At 40.7% G+C, this 19,314-nt stretch overlaps 1 protein-coding gene across 4 annotated transcripts in view; it reads right to left on the minus strand.

The window, feature by feature from the left end:
• Positions 1-19,314, minus strand: part of FAM13A (family with sequence similarity 13 member A) — a 117,322-nt gene that overhangs the window by 71,243 nt on the left and 26,765 nt on the right. For 3 of the 4 annotated variants that reach the window (XM_031066438.1, XM_031066437.1, XM_031066436.1), the window contains exon 5: positions 2,126-2,298. In XM_031066438.1, coding sequence (XP_030922298.1) covers positions 2,126-2,298 — 173 coding nt within the window. Of the gene's footprint in view, positions 1-2,125; positions 2,513-19,314 lie in introns of those variants that run through there. The other variant, XM_031066439.1, reaches the window with a different exon arrangement.

The following is a 19,314-nucleotide window of genomic DNA, read 5'->3' on the forward strand; positions in this document are numbered from 1 at the left end:
GTAACACCAGGTAATACTTCATTGTGGGCTTAAATTACATGGCAGTGGCACAATACTGCCAAAAGCAGGTTTAAAACCACTCCTGATATATCAGAGCCCTACACTGATGCCAGGGAATCAAGGTTTGTGCCTGTTGCACAGACAGGTGTCCCCCAAGCATGTCAGGTCTGCTAAATACCTCTCTCTGCTCTTCCCCTGGTCCACAGCCTTCTCTCCATCCCATCCTGCCCAACAACCTGCCAGTCTGAAGCTGCAAAGAAAACAGCAAACACCACCTACTCCTCCTTCAGCAACAGCAGTAGATCACTGACAAAAAAGTACCAGAAGCAAATGGCAGCATACATATTCAATGCAATTAGGTAAATGTGTACAGAAGAGTGACAGGACAGGAAACTAGGGCTTTCTTGAACAAAATGGGATTACAAGAGAATTAATTTCTACAGTTAATTAATTTCCCAGATAAAATAAGAGATGCAGACATCTTTCAACCCAAGGCCCAAGCATAAAGATCAGGCTTCTGCCTAATTACAAACACATTTCATTTGATGCTTGATGTCCTGTGCCAGCACTGGCCCAACTGTCCCATACTTCAGCAGTACTCTTCTAAGCAATTGCACATTGACAGGAAAGCAGGATTCCCTGCATGAAATCATTTACATTGTCTGGGGACTGCTCTCCTGAAAGAAAGGCAACTTGTTGGGGCACCTCATGAAGTACATCAGTCACACACACCTTCCCAGACACGAGACCTGGCAGTTCTTTATTTCAACCCTTGGGCACTTCATTTCCCTTTACACCTGGGAACACATAGCAGAGTACAGGCACACTCTCTGCCAGGCTCCAGCATATCAACACCAGAGGCTGGAACTTCTGCCACAGCCCCACCTGCCTGGCCCTGTCTAGCTGCTAGAACTGTATTGCCTTCTCCAGTTTGCCAGGTGACCTGCTCTGATCATTGATTTCTAAATCATCTCAGTGAAAAGCAGCTGGATTTATGAAGCCATGTAAACAAACTTGAGGAAGCTTGGGGAGAGTGAAACACACAGTTAAAGAGCATGTGTGCCTGCCAAGGGCTAGAAACCAAATTCAACATCTATGCTTCACCACCTTTACTATGAACCAAAATCCAGTGTTAGTGCATAATTTGCTAACTTGTCTCGTAAACTGTCTGCTCTGGTGCTGAGAATAGCACACATCTCCTGCTTACACAGTGAAGTCACTCAGCTACGTGTCTGGCAGCACTGCCTCTGCTTTGTGTTCCTGCTTGGTGCGCTGGGACACTGCAGTGTTCTGTTCCGTGACATGTGAATAGCACTGTTTCCCACATCAGGCCAATTCCATAATTCAGTAGCACACTGCAATTTCCCACAGTAACCTGAATCCCTCATGTACTGCACTAGACATAAGAGGAGAGAGAGTGGCAGACTCAATTCAATGTCCTGAGAATAATGAAAAGAGTCCAGTTCAGCCTGACGTGCAGGGAAGGACTCCACAAGAAAGCAAAATGCCCATTACCTGTTCACCTAACAGACAATCTGCCAGCAATCAAAACTCAAAATACTCTTTTAGATAGATACTTTTATAGATGCTTTACACCAATAGACTCTCATAGATAAATTCACAAAGATACTTGTATAGATACTCTACACATACTCTTCTATCCCTGTCTGAATGGAGTAGTACTATCAGTAGCACAATTTTTGCCAGAAAGAGAAAACCCTACAAAAGCCCCTTCTTTTTTGGATTTAAGAGTGAGAATAAAGCCAGCCATCTGTTAAGACTTAAACTGGGCAGATCAAATACTCTTGATTATTCAAGAGATACATTTTGGTTGCATCTTGTGCTTGGGGTAATTTCTATTGCCTGACTGTAGATCAGACCTGTCCACCTGCACTCCTTCACCAAGCAGGCTACCTTCATATGCTTGAAATTCTATGTTGGAGAGGCAAACCAAAGCACACAGCTGGCTTTGGAGCATGTGGATTCAACCAGAAAAAGCACATTAAATTATCTTACACCCCAGTATCGTGTTTAGGTGTTCAAAATACCCAGAGCCAGAGATGCGGGGACAGAACAAGCAAAGAGAAAAACACAAAGACAAAAAAAAAAAAAAAAGAACACTAACCTGGAGAAAAACACATCATTGTTAACAAAGGAGATTTCATCTGCTAAATCCATCTCTTTCCCACATGAGCCACTGTCTGGTAATGGGAGGTTGACTTGAGGCATTCCGTCTGACTGGCCTGGTTGTGGCAATAGGCATATTTGGGTGGATTGTTCCGTTGGGGGTTTGGTCATCTGCAGAAGCAAGGAGAGAAAAAATTGAAATGTGGAAAGAAGAAAGGCCAGAACAGCCCTTTCAAATAATCTGTAAATGAAAGACATTCTGTACTGGTGTACCAACAGCAAAGGTGACAAGGTGAAAAACAGTATTACAAAATACACACAAATCAAACATTCACCTTGATAAAGACTATTTAAAGAAAAATAAAGGTGTGTCTATTGAAAGAGCAGGGGCAAGAAAAAAAAAAGAAAAGAAAGGTAAGTAAAATAAATACTTATTTTCTGTGTCACAGCAGACAGACTAAAAAAGTTTGCATTGAATTTGCTTCTTGACACTACTGGAGAAACAGACGCTAACAGCAATTATAGCTCTTCTCAACTCCCTTCCCACTCTTTTTAATGACAATTGATATCAACATGTGCTCTAAGAATGATAAGGGGAGAAGAGCAAGTTTGGAGGTCTGGCCTTCATTTTAACAGCAAACATTGAACCTAACCTTTGTGATTATGTTCAGTTTGCTCTTGAGTTCACTTCTGGTTTTAGCCTTTGCAAGACCCCACGGCTGGGAGTTTTGCAACATTGTTACACATTGATTAAAATTGATTGAAAAGTATTTCTATTTTAGGTATGGTGACATAATCTTTCCCTTGGTTTTGAATTATGAGAATTTGCCAGTAACTGTTCCTTAACCACCTTCCCATACCAATCCTGACTTTATACTACTCCAGTAGAGGTCTCTAATCAGACAGAAAAATATCAGTTTGTCTAGTCTCTCATTTTATAGTAGTCATACTCATGTGTTTGATCATTTTTGTTGCTTTTCTCTACACCTTCTCACCGACTATGAAGTACTTTCTAAAATGTAGTCAGAACTGCATGTGGCATTATTTATGAAGGCAGATTTAGTGGTGGCTTCTCATGAAAATCTAAACTCCTAATTTGCTTTCATGATTGCTTAATTTGGAGCTCATCAGTATACACATTTATATAACCTGTGAGGTTTCGTGGACATAGCACATAGCGATGGAAACTCAACTAATCAGTTTTTCACCCAATAAAGAGTAAATTAGAAGCCTTCTGAAAGTCCTTGTAGTCTTGTAGCTTTTAGTTTTTCCTGCCTTGAATACTTTTCTATTAGTAATACATTGAGTATTTTCTAGGTTATTATGGAAACAAATAACACAGATTCCAACAAAGATCCTTAAGGGACTTCTCAGAAAACCTTTCTCCACCACTAAACCAATCATATCTTTTTACTGCTTTCCAGTTATTAATCCATAAAAAGTTTTTCCTTCTGACCACAATACAGATTTCTAAAGAATCTTTGCTTCTTTAGGAACTGTTGACAACCCCATTAAAACATTTTGAAAATTCAAGTGCACTATACTGACTATACCTATGCACATACTCACAGGCTCTTCCATAATAATTTTTTCTCTGAAGAAAAAATGCTGGTGCCTCCTAATGACTTTAATTATCCATTTGTTTCTCAGTTCTACTGTCTGCTGTAGTTGTCACAAATCTTCTGGACAGTAAATCAGAACTTCTGAACTTCTTTTCATACCTGGCTTACCCTAAGATTTTTTTGTAAAATTTATTTTACTTCTGTTTCTAGTTCTTCATTCTACTCACAGCTGCTTTCAAATGCTTTGTGCATGCTGAAAAGTTTCATGGGACGAAAGGCTGCTTCTTACTGAGCTTTGTAGATAATAAAATGAAAAATAAAATATGTACCAGTGCAAAGGGAAATCAGACAGAAATATTGAGAGGGCTTCCCAGTTTCAGCCTCTGGACTGCTTGCTTTGAGCAAGATGGTGACTTTGCTGATGTCAATGGGCATTCTGCCTGAAGTCAGGATCTCACCTTTGGACCACTGCTGGTTCCAGCAGCACTGTGTTAGCCCATCACCTGCAGCAGCCTCTGGCTGTTGGCACCACAGGAACTGGGCACACAGCACACGGGCACAGGCAGTGCCTCTCAGCTGCCACAAAACAGCAGCAGTGCAGTGATTTCAAAGGGGAAAACCATGTCTGTGGGGAGGAGGGCAGACAGGGAGATCCACAATGGCAGTGCTACAGGAGAGAATCACAACAGGAGGCAGCAGGGCCTGGGGTCTGGAGGTACTGAAGAAGAGACCAGAACCCAACTGGCTACAACCTCCTTTCAAGTACATGTAGAGAACAATGTCACCCCTCAACCTCTTTTTCTCCAGGCTAAATGACTCCAGCTCAAGAACATAAGACCTGCTGCATACTGAGATGCCTGATGTGGTGTGGTGTCTGTCAAATCAGCATTTTGTCCCTGGCAAAACCTAACTACTAAACAAACACACATCAATAAATCTTTGTAAATACATACAAGGCTTCACTTTGGAAGATGACACCAATAAATCCAAGGACAAGCCTAGTGAGTAGGCTTTGGCTGAAGAAAAAATAATTTAATTTTTGTTTCCTGAAAGTTTTTTCTCTGGTGAAGCTTAACCTCAAATTGCATTTGACAAAGATTAGGCTCAGCCTGAAGCAGGTAACTTGTGGGCTGTTACAGCATAGCTACAGTCTGTGGCCACTGAAAGCATGGATTCTGCTGAAGTCTGCTAGTCTGTAATTTAAAGTACACCTTCATTCTCAGCCAAATACAAGCAAAATAGCATCAGATGCTACTGACAATCGAAGGGACAAGAAAGGGTAACGAAAACAAAAGCACAGAACCAAAGAACAGAAAACTACAAGGAAATACTACACCACACATCCTGCATTTGGCTGTCCAGTTTTGTGGTCTCAAAGTTCAGATGCAAGGAACTGTGTTTGCAGTTGTAATAGAAACCAGTCAGTTTTATGACCAGTATAAACATGCACCATGATGGGTGTTGAAGAAAGTGCAAGAAAACCTTTCACCTGGAGGCACAAGCTGACCAGCCAAGTGACATCATCCCATACAATACCAACAACAAAATTCCTCATAACTGACTGGCTGCATCACAGAGATGTTTCATCTCCCTGTGAGGTGTCAGAAGCTCCTGGGTGCAAAGATCAAAGATAAATCTGACATATTCTAAAGATCTGATGTGGTATGGTGAGTAATATTTCTCTGTTCTTGAAGAACAGGAGCTGCTCCAGATGAGTCTGGAGAGTGCTGTGCATATGAATCAACATGGTTTGAAGAGAGATCCTTAGCAAAGGTCATCCTGCTCTTCTGAGTACCTCACTCATGTTCTCAAATAGGAAAACAAAAAACTTCCAGTATCTCAAGCTATGCATGAACATGTCCAAATAATTGGACAATTCAAACCCATTTGAGTTAAGTAATTACGAAGTCTAAATGAAGATCTTTTGGAAGAACCTAGCTGTGAGTTTACACTAAATGTCATCACTGAAAGGATAGTAAAGATATTATTAGGATAAGGTAATCCTCAAAAAACTCACCAGGTATTTAAAACATAAACAGCACATTTTTTTTCTTTAAAGTTTTATGAACATAGTACTCTTCCAGACAAGAGAAACCTCCCTCAAAAATTTGCTTAATACACAAATGGAATTCTTACAGTTGTCCACCAAAGCATAGAGGTCCATATGACTTTTTGAAAGGATTCATAGTTTGTCACCCTAGTGCTTTTTCAACTTAGTTGTCTATATCAATACAAATATCCCATGGAATAGAAAAAGGTACATTTCTTTGGAAAAACACAGGCATGGCCAAGCAATGCATGGAAATTTGGAATGCTGGTCTGGTTTTTTTTTCACTCTAGTCTCAATTTGGCTCCCTATCAGCACAAAGCTTTAATGTCAATCTATCCACTCATCAGCATTACCTCTGCTTCATGAAGGACTGAGAAAGGGAGAACATTAGCCAGCTGTAATTCACTCCTGACAGCTAATCAACCTGACTCAATCAGTTCTGCCCAGTCAAATGACCACGGAATGAGCCACCTGCCAAAGTCACCCACACTTGGTATTTGCCCATTGAAACCTCTTGAACAAATATATTCCAGTCACTCCATTCATACACACAGTTTATAGCTCTCTGCCAAAGTTAATGGTAATGACAATGAGAATGACACCAGGCCTTGTTTGGAGACACAAATTTTGCCAGAGGGTTTAGGTCATCCTGAATTGCCCCAGAGAACTGGGTGGAAACTCCTGCTGAGACAGCAAATCCCTTCAAGTCATTCAGTGAACAGACCAAGTATTTATGCTGCACTTGTGTTGCTCTCCAGAATTTCATAGTGCAGCCAGTTCTCACACAACACCAGCTCCACCACCATTTCATTGCAGTAAAGGACTTCTGGGATGAATCTGGACAGGACAAATCTCCCGCAGCTCTGAGTACTAGATCTATTTCAGGCCCAAATGGCTTTCAAAGGCAGGGATAAATCTACAGTGAGACTTTTCAGTTACATCCATCTCACACTTCTTACATTATTTGCTCACTTTATATTCCTATGCTCCTACTGAGGGTGTGATTACATTACTGGCCATAGCACAGAATTTCTGTGTGTGAGGAAGCAAGTGCCAAAGTCATGGTTTGAATACTATGTGGACTAGACCAGTAGGGACAAAGAAGTCAGAGAGGCTCTGGAACAACATAATCCAAACCAACTGAATTATTCTGCCATTTTTTTCCACAACAGTAGAGCTGAAGGTAAGGGAGAACTGCAGATGTTATCTGCTGGACTTTGCAAGGCCTTTGACAGAGCCCCCATCACATCCCTCTCTCCAAATTGTAGAGACATAGATTTGATGGATGCATAGATTGGTGGATGAGGATTGGCTGCATCCAGAGAGGAGTGGTCAAGGGCTCAATGTCCCAGTCAAGACTGGTGACAACTGGTGTCCCTCAGTAAAGTTGTCTTTAGTAGGGCTGCTGTCTTACAATGGACTTGTGCCCAATTGCTTCCCCAAAACACAGATTCTATTCAGAAAGTAGTGAAACATAAAAATGTTACTAAAATCCACCTTGATTCATCACTTCACCTACACCTAAGATACTGATTTTGAAACCACATAGGAATATTACAGTTGGGAAGTTTTTCTCAAATTAAAGATGCCTCATCATCTCAAATTACTGACACTGGGAGACAAAGATCAATAGCTCTGTAATTGTTCCAGGTTTAGCAGAGTCAACACACACTTGAAAAATAATTTAGTTACCAACTCTCTTCACTCAAAACCAAGCCTGAAATCCTTCCTTGATTAGCTGCCATACTGAAACCATAAAGTCACGATAAATGTGGTCATCTTTACAATACGTGCAGCTGCCACTGCCAAATTTGGCTTTCTCTTACTCCACTCGTATTTTTAGGCATTGGATGACTAAAACACCTCCTCTGCACTCTGCTCTTCTCAGATATCAAAGTTATAAATTTGATGCAACCCTAAAGTGTATGAAGCTTTAAAGTTCAATGAAATTCTAATGCTTTATGCAAATTCAGATGTCTTAATGAGAGCAAGACTCTTTGGAGTCAAAGAGATGTCTATCATCTTCCTTTAAACCACATCCCAGTCCTGCTTGTCCAACTTAATTTCCTTTTATGATGAGGTAACTCATCTAGTTGATCAAGAGAAACCTTTGGATTTCAGTAAAGCTTTCAGTGCTGTCTCTCACAGTATCCTAGACAAAATGTCCAGCACACAGCTGGATAAACACATCATGGGATGGGTGAGCAACTGGCTCATGGGTAGGGTTACAGTGACTGGGGTGACATCAGACTGGTGACCTGTCACTAGTGCAGTTCCACAGGGCACAGTTGTAGGCTCGGTGCTCTTCAGCATCTTCATTAATTACTTAGACGCAGAACTTTAAGTTTGCAGAGAACCCTAAATTGGGAGGAGCTACTGACTTCCTCTGCAGAGGCCCTGCAGAGAGACCTCAACAAATCAGAGGACGGGGCAATCACCAACCATGTGAACCTCAATAGGGCAAAGCGCTGGATTCTGCACCTGGGATGGGGCAACCCTGGATGTACAGGCAGACAGGGGAATGAGAGGCTGGAAGGCTGTGCCGTGGAAAGGGACCTGGTGGTCCTGGTTGAATGCAAGTTGAACATGGGTCAGCAGTGCCCTGGCAGCCAGGAGGGCCATCCAGGGTGGTTGGGCACTGGAACAGGCTCCCCAGGGCAGTGGTCACAGCACCAAGCCTGACACAGCTCAGGAAAAAACACCACAGCCTCCATATTTGACCAAAGGCACAGTGAACAGCAGAACTGCTCAAATACTTGAAAGTAAACACACACTTTGCTAGCACTGCTCGATTCCAGAGGTAAAGAGCTAGCAAATACTCTCAGAAAGCCTATGATACTCAAGCACAGCTATGCAGATATGGCATTTCTGGCTCCAGAGGTAGTTTACTTGTCACTGACTGTGAATCTATTAATTTTGTTAGAGTAAACCCTCAAAGTCAAAATCATGTCTCTTATTAAACAAAGCAGATTCAGTGAACAAACTGCAAATTTTCCCTGAAGGCTAAATATTAAAACTGTACACTCCAGAAAGATGTAACCTGAACCCAAAGCTATCCTGTCCTAAAACCTTCAGAATTAAGAAATCAACCTAGTAGTAAGATTATCTTAGCCTGTGACTCTCCACAGCACACACACATGAGGAGGTTGTTGAAGTGAACCAGCAACACCTTAAGGCCCTTTTTCTGCAGAATGTCAGGCACATTTGCCTAAGGGAATCCCTTCACCCTCCAGCCCTGTGCAGCTCTCCAAGCAGCTCTGTCAAAATGCTGCAGGCTTGCAGTCTGCATGGGATGTAGGCCAAAAAGCAACAAGATGTATGGGCCTTGAGCCAGAAGATACAACCAGCTCCCAGCGATGGCCAGCTGCTGCCTGGCATCTGTTTGCCAAAGGAAACCTAGTGCAGGCAATGCTCTGAACTGAAGAGAGCTTGATCCAGGTGGAGAGGAAAGAGTAGGATTGATGTGGACTTCGCAGATCAAGGGTCCTAGGAATCTTAGCAAAAGGCAAGTTGAGGACTCCCTGGTGGATTAAATAGGAAAAAAATGCTTAAAAGCAAAACAAGCATGCATGACTTCACACTGGAGAGATATGACAGCCCACTGTCTTATCATCTCTGTGCAGCAACAAACCTTACTGTCTCTTGAGAAACACAAAAATCCAGCCTTGGTCACAATCCTGAATGTGTCCCACAAGGATACTGGAAGTTATTTGCATCCAAATCCGTGAGTTCTGACTATACTGCTGGGACACTGCTCCTCTTGGAGCAACTTCTGCCTTTTGTCCACTTTAGGCTCTCTTAGCTTGAACAGATCGAGAGTAAGAAGCACAAATATGGCCAGATGATCACAATCACAGGAGAAATGCAAGAATGAACTTAGAAGGCTGACTATAGTGACAATTCCTGTTCTCAGCTTCCCACAGGGCAGACTTTCTGCTCATGCCCGTATTCACCTGCTCATACAGAACAATAGTGAAAGCAAGCAAAATTATGGTACATTACTGTAGTTACATTATTTGGTACTTCAGTATATTCTTAAAATAAATGTCACCTCCAGTGAAGGAATCCTAAAGCAAATGGTCTGTAAATCTCTGCAGTGCTGTTAAAAGGCAAATGTTAATGAGCCCATCAAAAGCCAGAGAACAAAGGTAAGGCAGTACAGTGCCCATTACATTCTCTCATCCTGCTGGCCAACTGTTTGAGGTGTAAACAAGTATGTGTTTGCCAAAGGATTTCTTCATTAGAAAATGTGAAGCTGTGCCAAAATTCAGAGCTGTTCCACTGAAGTCCATGTAAGTAGGTTGGGAAGTTTAAAACAAGCTGTTAAGAAACCTGTCTTTCTCCATGTATGGTGCTTCTCCTGTTCACAGCATGACAATGAATTACACAGTAATGAAAGAATTGGTTGCCTAAAAGACACTGTTGGCACTGGTCTGAACTGTGCTATATCCCATAAAGTGCAGGCAGATCCTTCAAGGAAAACAGATTAGTTTTACCTCTGTGTTTCTCCCACGTTGCATTACCCTATGGCCAACTCATTAACCAGGGAACCTGAACAACTGAAAAGACAACTGTAAATGCTGACTCCAGCTTCCACTCTTCAATCCCTTTTCCTTCTCAGCAATAAGGAACACTGTTTACAAACTCTGTAATAAAAGCAGGTTCAGGCCTTAGGAATTTTGAACAGAGGTGGAGTAGCACTCTCATACCAATAAACTGGCACTAAACATGCCCAAGCTCATTTTTATGACTCTCTGAATCAACACTGGGTAATACAGATAAGCTGAGACTCCACTAGAAATTCCACTAGGTCACATAACAACCCAGCAACAAAAGGACAGGAATGATCCTGTTCTTGGATCATTCACCTCTGAACTAGAAAAGGAGTTAAAAATACATTCTGTACTCTAACAGAACCTTCAAGGTGATCTCATAGGTGTTTTCTATTTCCCGTTTTTATGGCATTGTATCTTCATTACAACTACACCTGCAGTTTAAGTACAAGTCATCTCAGACAAATGACTCCAGTGAATCATCTGTGTTAGATCAGAGTCTTCTGTCACCTGATGGCAAAAGTTAGAAATCAACATTCCTGCAGTTAATGTAGGACCAGGCTGAATACTATTAATTGACTATGCAATAGTCAGAGATTTCAGGAATCATGCAGTACAATAATTGCTTTTATTATGTCGAACAGAGATGAAAAATGAGAACAGAAGTGCATGAACTAAAAGCAGAAAAACCTCCGGTAGCACAGTATTACCTGCTCCATCATGGATTCTGCAACAGCATATGTAGATTCATGTGTTTCAGTACAGAAATGCATTTAATTTGCACAAAATAGTACTTCCAAAGGAGCAGGAGATCCATATACTGGGAACACAGCAAACAGCACTAGCTAATAACCTATTAAATATTAACCTCCAAAAGTCTGTTAAATGCAGGCTCTGGCAAGAGGTCTTAATTGCACTGGGCAGAATGAACACAAATATATATTTCTGATTCTCTAAGAAAAGGTCTTATTTACAGTTTATTCCAACACTTGCAAATTCCAACAGCTGCCCCTTCCCTGCTGTCCTTCATTTCATGCTGGCTTTTACAAGGCAAACATTACTGTAAGATTATACCACTCCTCCTACAAACTGGCTGTTTTTTTCTAACTGTACAGGACATCTTTATATTAATTAGGATAAGGGGAAGAACTCACCACCATTAACATGAAAGATACAAACTGAAAGACAAAACTTATTAGGAATATCAGGCAGGGCTAATAGTCACATTTTCAGGCAGCCCAAGTTCCTAGGCTACCTGGAGAACTTACAAACAAACAGAACCAGAATCTCAAACATAGTTTAAGCTGAGAACCCACTGCTGTCAAGTGTTTTGCTCTTGTATATTAACTTGTGAAGAACTGGCAGTATGTTTGATTTTACCCTTTAAAATCCAGAAAGTAGAAAGAACATGCTCATTTCCAGTAACATGTTGCACTTCAGTAACTAAGCATATTTTGCAATATATATTTTTTTAAACATCCTGTTAACTTAAGAGATCAAAAAGTCACATCAATTAAGATATTTTTGATCACAGTTAAACTGATACCTAACTCTACTAGCATAGATTAAATAACTGTACATGTTCAGAAATCTGACTCTTGCTCTCAGAACACTCTTTAGTACTGGGATTCAATAAATATAAATTGTAATTTTCAAATGCAAGTATTTAAAGTCAGGTACTTGCATTCCACACATAGTAAAACCAATAGCATTTAGTCAGGTCACACTTGCAAGGACTTAAAGAGCACTTGTCTGTCTGCGTTTCTGTTAAGGAAGTAAGCAATTACACCAACCTTTGTACTCACATTAAGAAAAATAACGTTATTACATAATACCTTTTTGCATTTCAGTGCATCTTTGAATTACTGAAGCTTGAGACATCTTTGAGATTTCTATTTATTAATTTTCAGCATTGTTTGTGAAATTCATAAAACAGTGGGATGAAATCTGTTGTGCTTTAAAGCCTGATTTCCCTTAAAACCCATGTCATGGCTCCTGTACAACTGGGATAAATGAACTTGGAGCCACAAAATGACTAGCATGGAGAAGTACTACCTGAGCATCACTTTTCCAGAACATTACAAATCTCCAGAGAATGCTCTAAGTATGGCTTATTCGCAATTGCATACTTTCCATTCTCATGTGAAGAAAAAAAACGTCCAGTGCAGCAGACTGGATACAAAACAAACTTTGTTTTGTTCATCTGTGTGTACTCAACAGTCAGTGGTAACTGTTTACACCTGGAAAGTTACCCAAGCCTTGCTTACTGTCAACAGCTGCCAGCAATCACCTCTCCATCTCACACCCTCCAAAACCTGCTCCAGCTAGAGTACCTGCTCACCTTGGCATCAAGTCCCACCGCAGTTAATAAGAGAAACTTTTTATCAAGAGTACTTGGGCCAAAGTAAATCATCAGCATCTCTACAGGACACTGTCAAATGCAGGTTTTGAACTAAGTTTCTGTAATGATTTTCATGCAAGAATTGACAAGATCACAGAGAAAGCCAGAGAACATTTGATTTCCTAGCTATGACAGGCAATATTTTTTGGGAAATTGTGCAGTCAGAAGTCTATCAGCATAAAGCATTCAGTCATTTCCTACACCTGCAAATGTGGCCAACATAGAGACCTGCAGCTCCTCCTAACCTTACACTATAAAAATAAACTGTACTGGTTCCCTTATCCATTGCCATTATTAAGTAAGAGGGATTCATACAGCAGACTTGCATCTTACCCTGTTACCTGTCTTGGATGCAAAGTTCAAAACAGAACAGAATACTACCCTTGCTTTTATCTTTTTCAATAAAATTTTGAGTAGGCATAAAAATTGTTATGTTTCAGCCTCAGTCAACTCTAGTCATGGGGATATTGACCTGTGCAGTCAATTTAAAGTCTTTTGCATTTGTAGCATGTTACCACACTAACACAAGACTTTAAATGCAACTGATTATGACTGCTTAAGGAAAGATTTAGGAAAAAAATAGCTACTAAAAACAATGGTTATACACTGTGCTGTATTTTAATGATAACAATAAATTTATTTGTTGATAACATAATATTCCCAGTTATCTTTGGAATAATCTCATTATTAATGCTGTGCTCATCCTCTCTTTCCTGCCTGATTCAGTAATTAATCTGTTTCTGGTCTCACACACTGCATAATCAGAGGAAACTGGCCTGTGGGTTTCTCAGTTCAAGATTTAAATGCTTCTAGAAAGCACCAGATCTATTTTTTAGCTGTTAATACACAGAATACCACTTTAATTAAAATAAACTTGAACTTTTATAAATGTGAAACTTTTTCTTAATTAAAGCAAAGACTAGGGTTTTTTCTTACAGAAACAAGGAGTCAGAGTCCCTTCTGCAATAAAGAATGTGCCATTCTGACTTCACCAAAATGTCATCCAATTTACTTCATCAAAGTGTTTGGCCTTGTGCCCCAAAAGAGAAAAGCTATTAAATGGGATTGCTCACTGACTCTGTGCAGGGGCTTTGACAGAAAAAATAATTGTTGTCAGCCCAGTGATTAGGGTTGCAAATACCAGTGGTAATTTTCCATCAGGAAGAAAATCCCCAAACACCATGGTAGCTTGTAAGGTCATGGGTGGTGGAGATGTTCTGTTGGACTGTTCACTATGTCCATTCAAAGCAAAAAAAAAAAACCCAAAAAAATTTCAGGTGACCTTCAAATGACACTAGTGGAAAGCCACATTTATAACAAAACAAAAGGAGTCAGTTCTTCATGTGAGAGGAAGCAATTTGTGGCACACTTTTACAGGTGAGATGTTGGAAGCAAAAAGCTTACACACATGCAAGAGAGACACAAGACAATTACTCTGGACATCACTAAATACAAAAACCCTATAAAGAGCAGGAGAACTTCTGAGAATAGTCATAAACTGGTAGAAAAAATGAAGGAAACACCTTGCTGCCCTGTCCTTCTCCTCCCTTGTCATCTGCTTGTGGGCAGTGCTGGAAGCAGCACACTGGCTTAGATGGATCCCCAGTGTGAGCCAGCACAGGCACTCTAATGTTTGATGAGCAGACATTAAGAGGATTATTCAGTGAATTCCATGCTGCAAATGACTGCAGGAATGATGCATTAGCTGATTGCATGAGAACAGACTGCAACAGCTGACTCTTTACTGGGTCAGCAGCTGTACAGCACAGAGGAGGGAATATCCTGCTCCCCTCCACACAACACTGCAGTGCAGCCTTTGCCTCAGGTAGGTGTCACCAGGGCCACACCTGTGACTGCTCCCAGGCCACAACAGTGTTGTGCATGGAGCAGTGCAAAAGGAATAGCGGATTTAAGAGTTCCTGGCTCTCCCTTTATTTGATGTTGGAGTGGCAAATACACAACCTCCTGCACTAAGCTCCCTGGTGCACAGCAGGGCAGGTGGGACACGCAGCAGTGCTGTCAACAGTGCCAAAACAGTCACAGCACTACTCTTCTTACTCACAAAATGAAGACAACATAGAATGTCTTCCCCTCTGTGACCATGCAAAATAGCTCATGGCTGATTAAGGCTCCAAAAGACATGCAAGGTATCAAATAATCTGTATTTCTAAGACTAAAATAATGTGGCCAATGGTATAGAGATCTTCAAAGGCATCTTCTAATGCACATGGTCACAGGTATATTCATGAATATCAACTGGATGGAATAACTGATTTTTATTCAGTTATCAGTTCACAGAGTTGTCATTCAGTGGCACAGATACCTTCAGGAAAAATACAGAAAATTATTTAACATGAACAGTAACAGAAAAAAAAATCCCCCCACAATGTATTAAGCATGCCTTCCATTTTGTACCCAGAAAGTGATGAAAACATCATTGTTAGAAGGGGAAACAATGTCAGTAAATCATACTAAACAAAACTGGTAACAAACATCGAAACATCTAGTATTTATACATGAGTTTTTTGCCTTGGCTGCGATTAGCATATCAGTACTGGGTCAGTTTCTTCCTGTCTGCTGTTCTTCCTTGCCATCATTTACTCTCTACTTTATTAACCACAGTTCAGCAAAGCTGTTTCAGACAGAAGTGATAAAAAGGAGAATCTCAGTGTTTGCAAAAGAAACGTATCACTGCTTTCCAATATAAAACTAATACCCTTTTCAGTTCAACTTTCATTTCCTTTTGTTCTCCCAAGACTATTTATATATATGACCTTTTACCTGAGACGGTAGCTCTTAATAAACAGCTAAAAGCTACTCTGTTTCACATCAGTACAACCTTAACCTACTGCACTCATTGCCATAAAACACGTACAAAGGTCAAGAGTTGTGATACGTAAGCAAGAGAGAGATGTGGAAATCCATTATTTTTAGAGAGGACTGCAATATGTGAAAGGAAATGACAAACATAGTAACATTCCCATGATGCACCTCAATGTTACCAACTCCATCTGTGGCGTATCATGGTATTTTCCAGGAGAAAGAGCAAAATGTGTCTCCAGCCATGCAGAAGGACTGAATCCTACAGGAAGTTAAACTGGCAGTGCCAGGATCAAACATAATTCCAGAATTTGTAAAAGGTTAAAAATACTTCTGATGGAAAATATTCATCTTCCACGCCCATCCCCACAATCTGCAACTAAAACATCCCTGTGTTATCAACAGTTTCCAGCACAAATCCAAAGTACAGCCCCACAGAGGCTACTATGAAGAAAATTAACTCTTCCCCAGTTTAAGCCAGCACACCATCATATATAAACTGGCAGGGGATTAAGATGTCAATGACCACACCTCATAAGAAGCCTGTAGCAGAATTTAAGATTAAAAAAAACCCAAATTAAGCATTTACAAAGTGGCACAAGAAGACTTCTGTCTTGCTGGGTCTACCTAACTCTGTGTGTATGTGCACAGATGTGTTCAGTAACAACAGAGCTTAGATCAGTTCAGGGGAACATTTTATTCCACTTTTCAGTTTTGAAAACTGGATTCTGCTTTATCTATTTACTGTAATATTATTCATAAATGGAAAAAGGATGATCTAAAATAGAGCTGTGACCTAGATATAGGAAAAATACAGGCTCTCCAGATCTGCATCTCACATTACAGTTGCTTAAAATCAGTCTTGAAAAAGCTAAATTGTATTTGCAGATCTAAAAATTAAAATACAAGAAAAAAAGTTTTTCACACATGGAATTCATGGATTGTTACTTTCATAAGAAATACCTGATCTGCAGTAAATAAGGAAGTCTCAGCGTCTCTATATTGGTCTAGTCACTCATGTCAGGTTCTCAGGTTCTCAGTGCACAAAGAACAGATCCTTTTTTAACACTGAAACCGAGATGTTCATTGCTGGCAATTAAGGTCAAATGCTGCTGGGATCTGCTGGATACATCAGATTTTCAAGAGCGTACATATCCAGACTTTAGGAGCATCTGGTCCTATGCATCACACGCTCATGTTGCTCTCAGACTGCCCCGAGCCCAGTTTATGACAACAAGCTTTGGGGCACTAAAAGTGCTCCAGGCAGAGCAGGGTGCACCAATCACCTTCTGAAAAAACTGTGATCTTCACAGTACTCGCAGGAGGGGTTTGAAAAAAACTAAATAGAATTTATCTGCTCTTAATTTGACAAAGGAATTAATTTAGTGATAACTTCTTCTGAAGCTCCCACCTTCAGAGTTGTCCAGATGAAGCTAATGGCAGAGGCCAGCCAGAATTAAATGCCACAGACAGGAAAATCTCTTACACTTCTTTACTTTGGGTCAGTTCCGACTGCCTGCAACGTGTCCTTGTCACAAAGACAACACTGACTGCTGGTTTATACAGAGCGGATAACGCTGATCATTCTGTGTAACCTGATTAACTGAGTGACTAATTAAGGAGAAACAGAAAAAACACTGAGGAATATAAGCAGGAGGAACTGAGAGATTTGTCTTAGCTGAAAAATTTTCACCTTCTTGTTAATCTCCTTTTTCCCCCATGGGTAGAGCAATGATGCTCAGCAACAGCTGGCTACTGGAGAAGCTCACATGCCTATTTTACTGTACCCTGTTTCTTGGTGCTGACTGATGCCTCCCTTTTGAAAGATGATGATGTACTGCCTGAGATGGACTGCTTCCAAGTGCTAAATCACATCATACTCCTCCAAACAAACAAATCATCAAAATCTCCATAACAAAACAAACAAACAAATGAACAAACAACAACAAAAACCTCAGATAAACCCAAATCAATAACAGACAATGAATGAAAAACATTTCAAATAAAACAAGTGCAAGTACAAACCAGGACACACATCCACATATGGATTTTATTTTCTCTACATTTTAGCTATGTGGAATTATCATGGGACAGTGATAGTACCAATAAGTATTTGTTTGAAGAAAAAAAACTGTGAGAGAGCAAAAGCAAAATTCCTAAGCACCTCAACTACAAAATTTGTCAGCTATATTAAAACAATTTACAGTATACTGGAAGTATGGACAGCAGGGGGGAAAGAGACATTTGTTATGTGCCTGTCTTTCCTTTATACGTCCTGAATCTTGGCAAATTTCTTCTCATAATATGTTAAAATTAAAACATGGCCGGTAAAATTCTAGCAAAAGAAGAATCAGCATAATAATTTATTAGAGAGTTTAGCATTAGCATATTTGTGTAAATATTCAGGACTGCATTTAGTAACACCACAAGTGACAGATTTATAATCCTGTAAATGCTTCAGTGAATTTCAAGAGCAGAAACATTCTCATTTAATAACACATACACAGGGTTGACAAAGCCAGCAGAGCTAGAAGCTCTGGAAAGCCATTTCAGAATTACACAATGAATTGTTCAGGGCTTTTTTACTTGCCTTTCTGAATCACAGCCTAAACATAACCATCCTCCAGACTGAATTTCCTACAGGTGAAGGGTTTGGAGGCTTATAAACTTTCCCCTACAAATCTCACATTGCTCATTTCCCGTCAGCTCACATCTTAAAATGTCATTCAGGCTGAATCACTATACACTCTTACTATAAACATGCCCATCTGCTCACTGGTGGACAACTGCAAGGTGAATTCTAGCTGAAGAAACACTAAACAAGAAAATGGAGACTGACTTCCACAGGTGGTCCTTCTCTTCATGCACTTTCCACCCATCTTCACATGTCCTACGTGAACCCACTCCTATTCTTGGGGGCTCCTTAGTCCACGCAGGAGCAGACTGGCATGACCTGCCCAAATAAGGGGACACAGTAGAAAATGGAAATGTTTGTTCAGATCTTCAGAAAGGATTTCCAATGATCCGTTCCTGCTGTCTCCTGATGGGAAAGAATTAATCCAGTACTGAAAGCTGACCATTAACACGATGCTAAAATGGTCCCAGACATGAAAGAAGAATAAAGGAAACTATCTCGACCCTGCAGGCTTAGCCAGGGCAGCGTAACATGGATTAGAAATGGATGCCTTTTTTCCTGACGTAAATGAGGGGCTGCTCCTGTGTCTGCCGAGTGTGTAACCTGAGGTGACAGGCAAAGGGACTTTTTTATAGGGAGCCCATTAGTTGTGGTGTTGGTGGCTTCTCAGAACTTTTCCCCAGATCTTTTCAAGGGATTAAAACCTCATGCTGTACCTGAGGAAGGGAAAGAAGCATCTCTAAGGGAACATCCAGCTTTGCTCATTAGGGGAAATCAGTTGAAATATTGTGGTTTTCAGTGGAGGTGGAGCTTTAAACTTAGCTGCAGAGGGACCAGCCAAGCCAAGATGGAGAACTTTGTGACAATCTTACCTTTCCTACCTCTCCTCAGGGACAAAAGGCTCAAATCTTACCTCATTATGAATGATCTGCTCAGAGTGTTCAATGGAAAGGAGCAAGCATTCCACTTCAAGCTAAGTTAGCTGGAGCACTCTCCCTGACAAAACAAATATGCACTTTGGGGTTTTGCCTGGCTGGGACAGGAAGTGCACACTTTGCACACACCAAGCATCCAGAGGTGCAGCCCCACCTGCAGCAGGGGACTCCCTGCATGTCACAAATCTCAGAGCAGGCTTGCACAACGCTGTGCATGCACTTGTACTGCCA

The sequence above is a fragment of the Geospiza fortis genome, unplaced genomic scaffold (genome assembly GCF_000277835.1).
Source record: "Geospiza fortis unplaced genomic scaffold, GeoFor_1.0 scaffold11, whole genome shotgun sequence".
NCBI classification, from domain to species: domain Eukaryota; kingdom Metazoa; phylum Chordata; class Aves; order Passeriformes; family Thraupidae; genus Geospiza; species Geospiza fortis.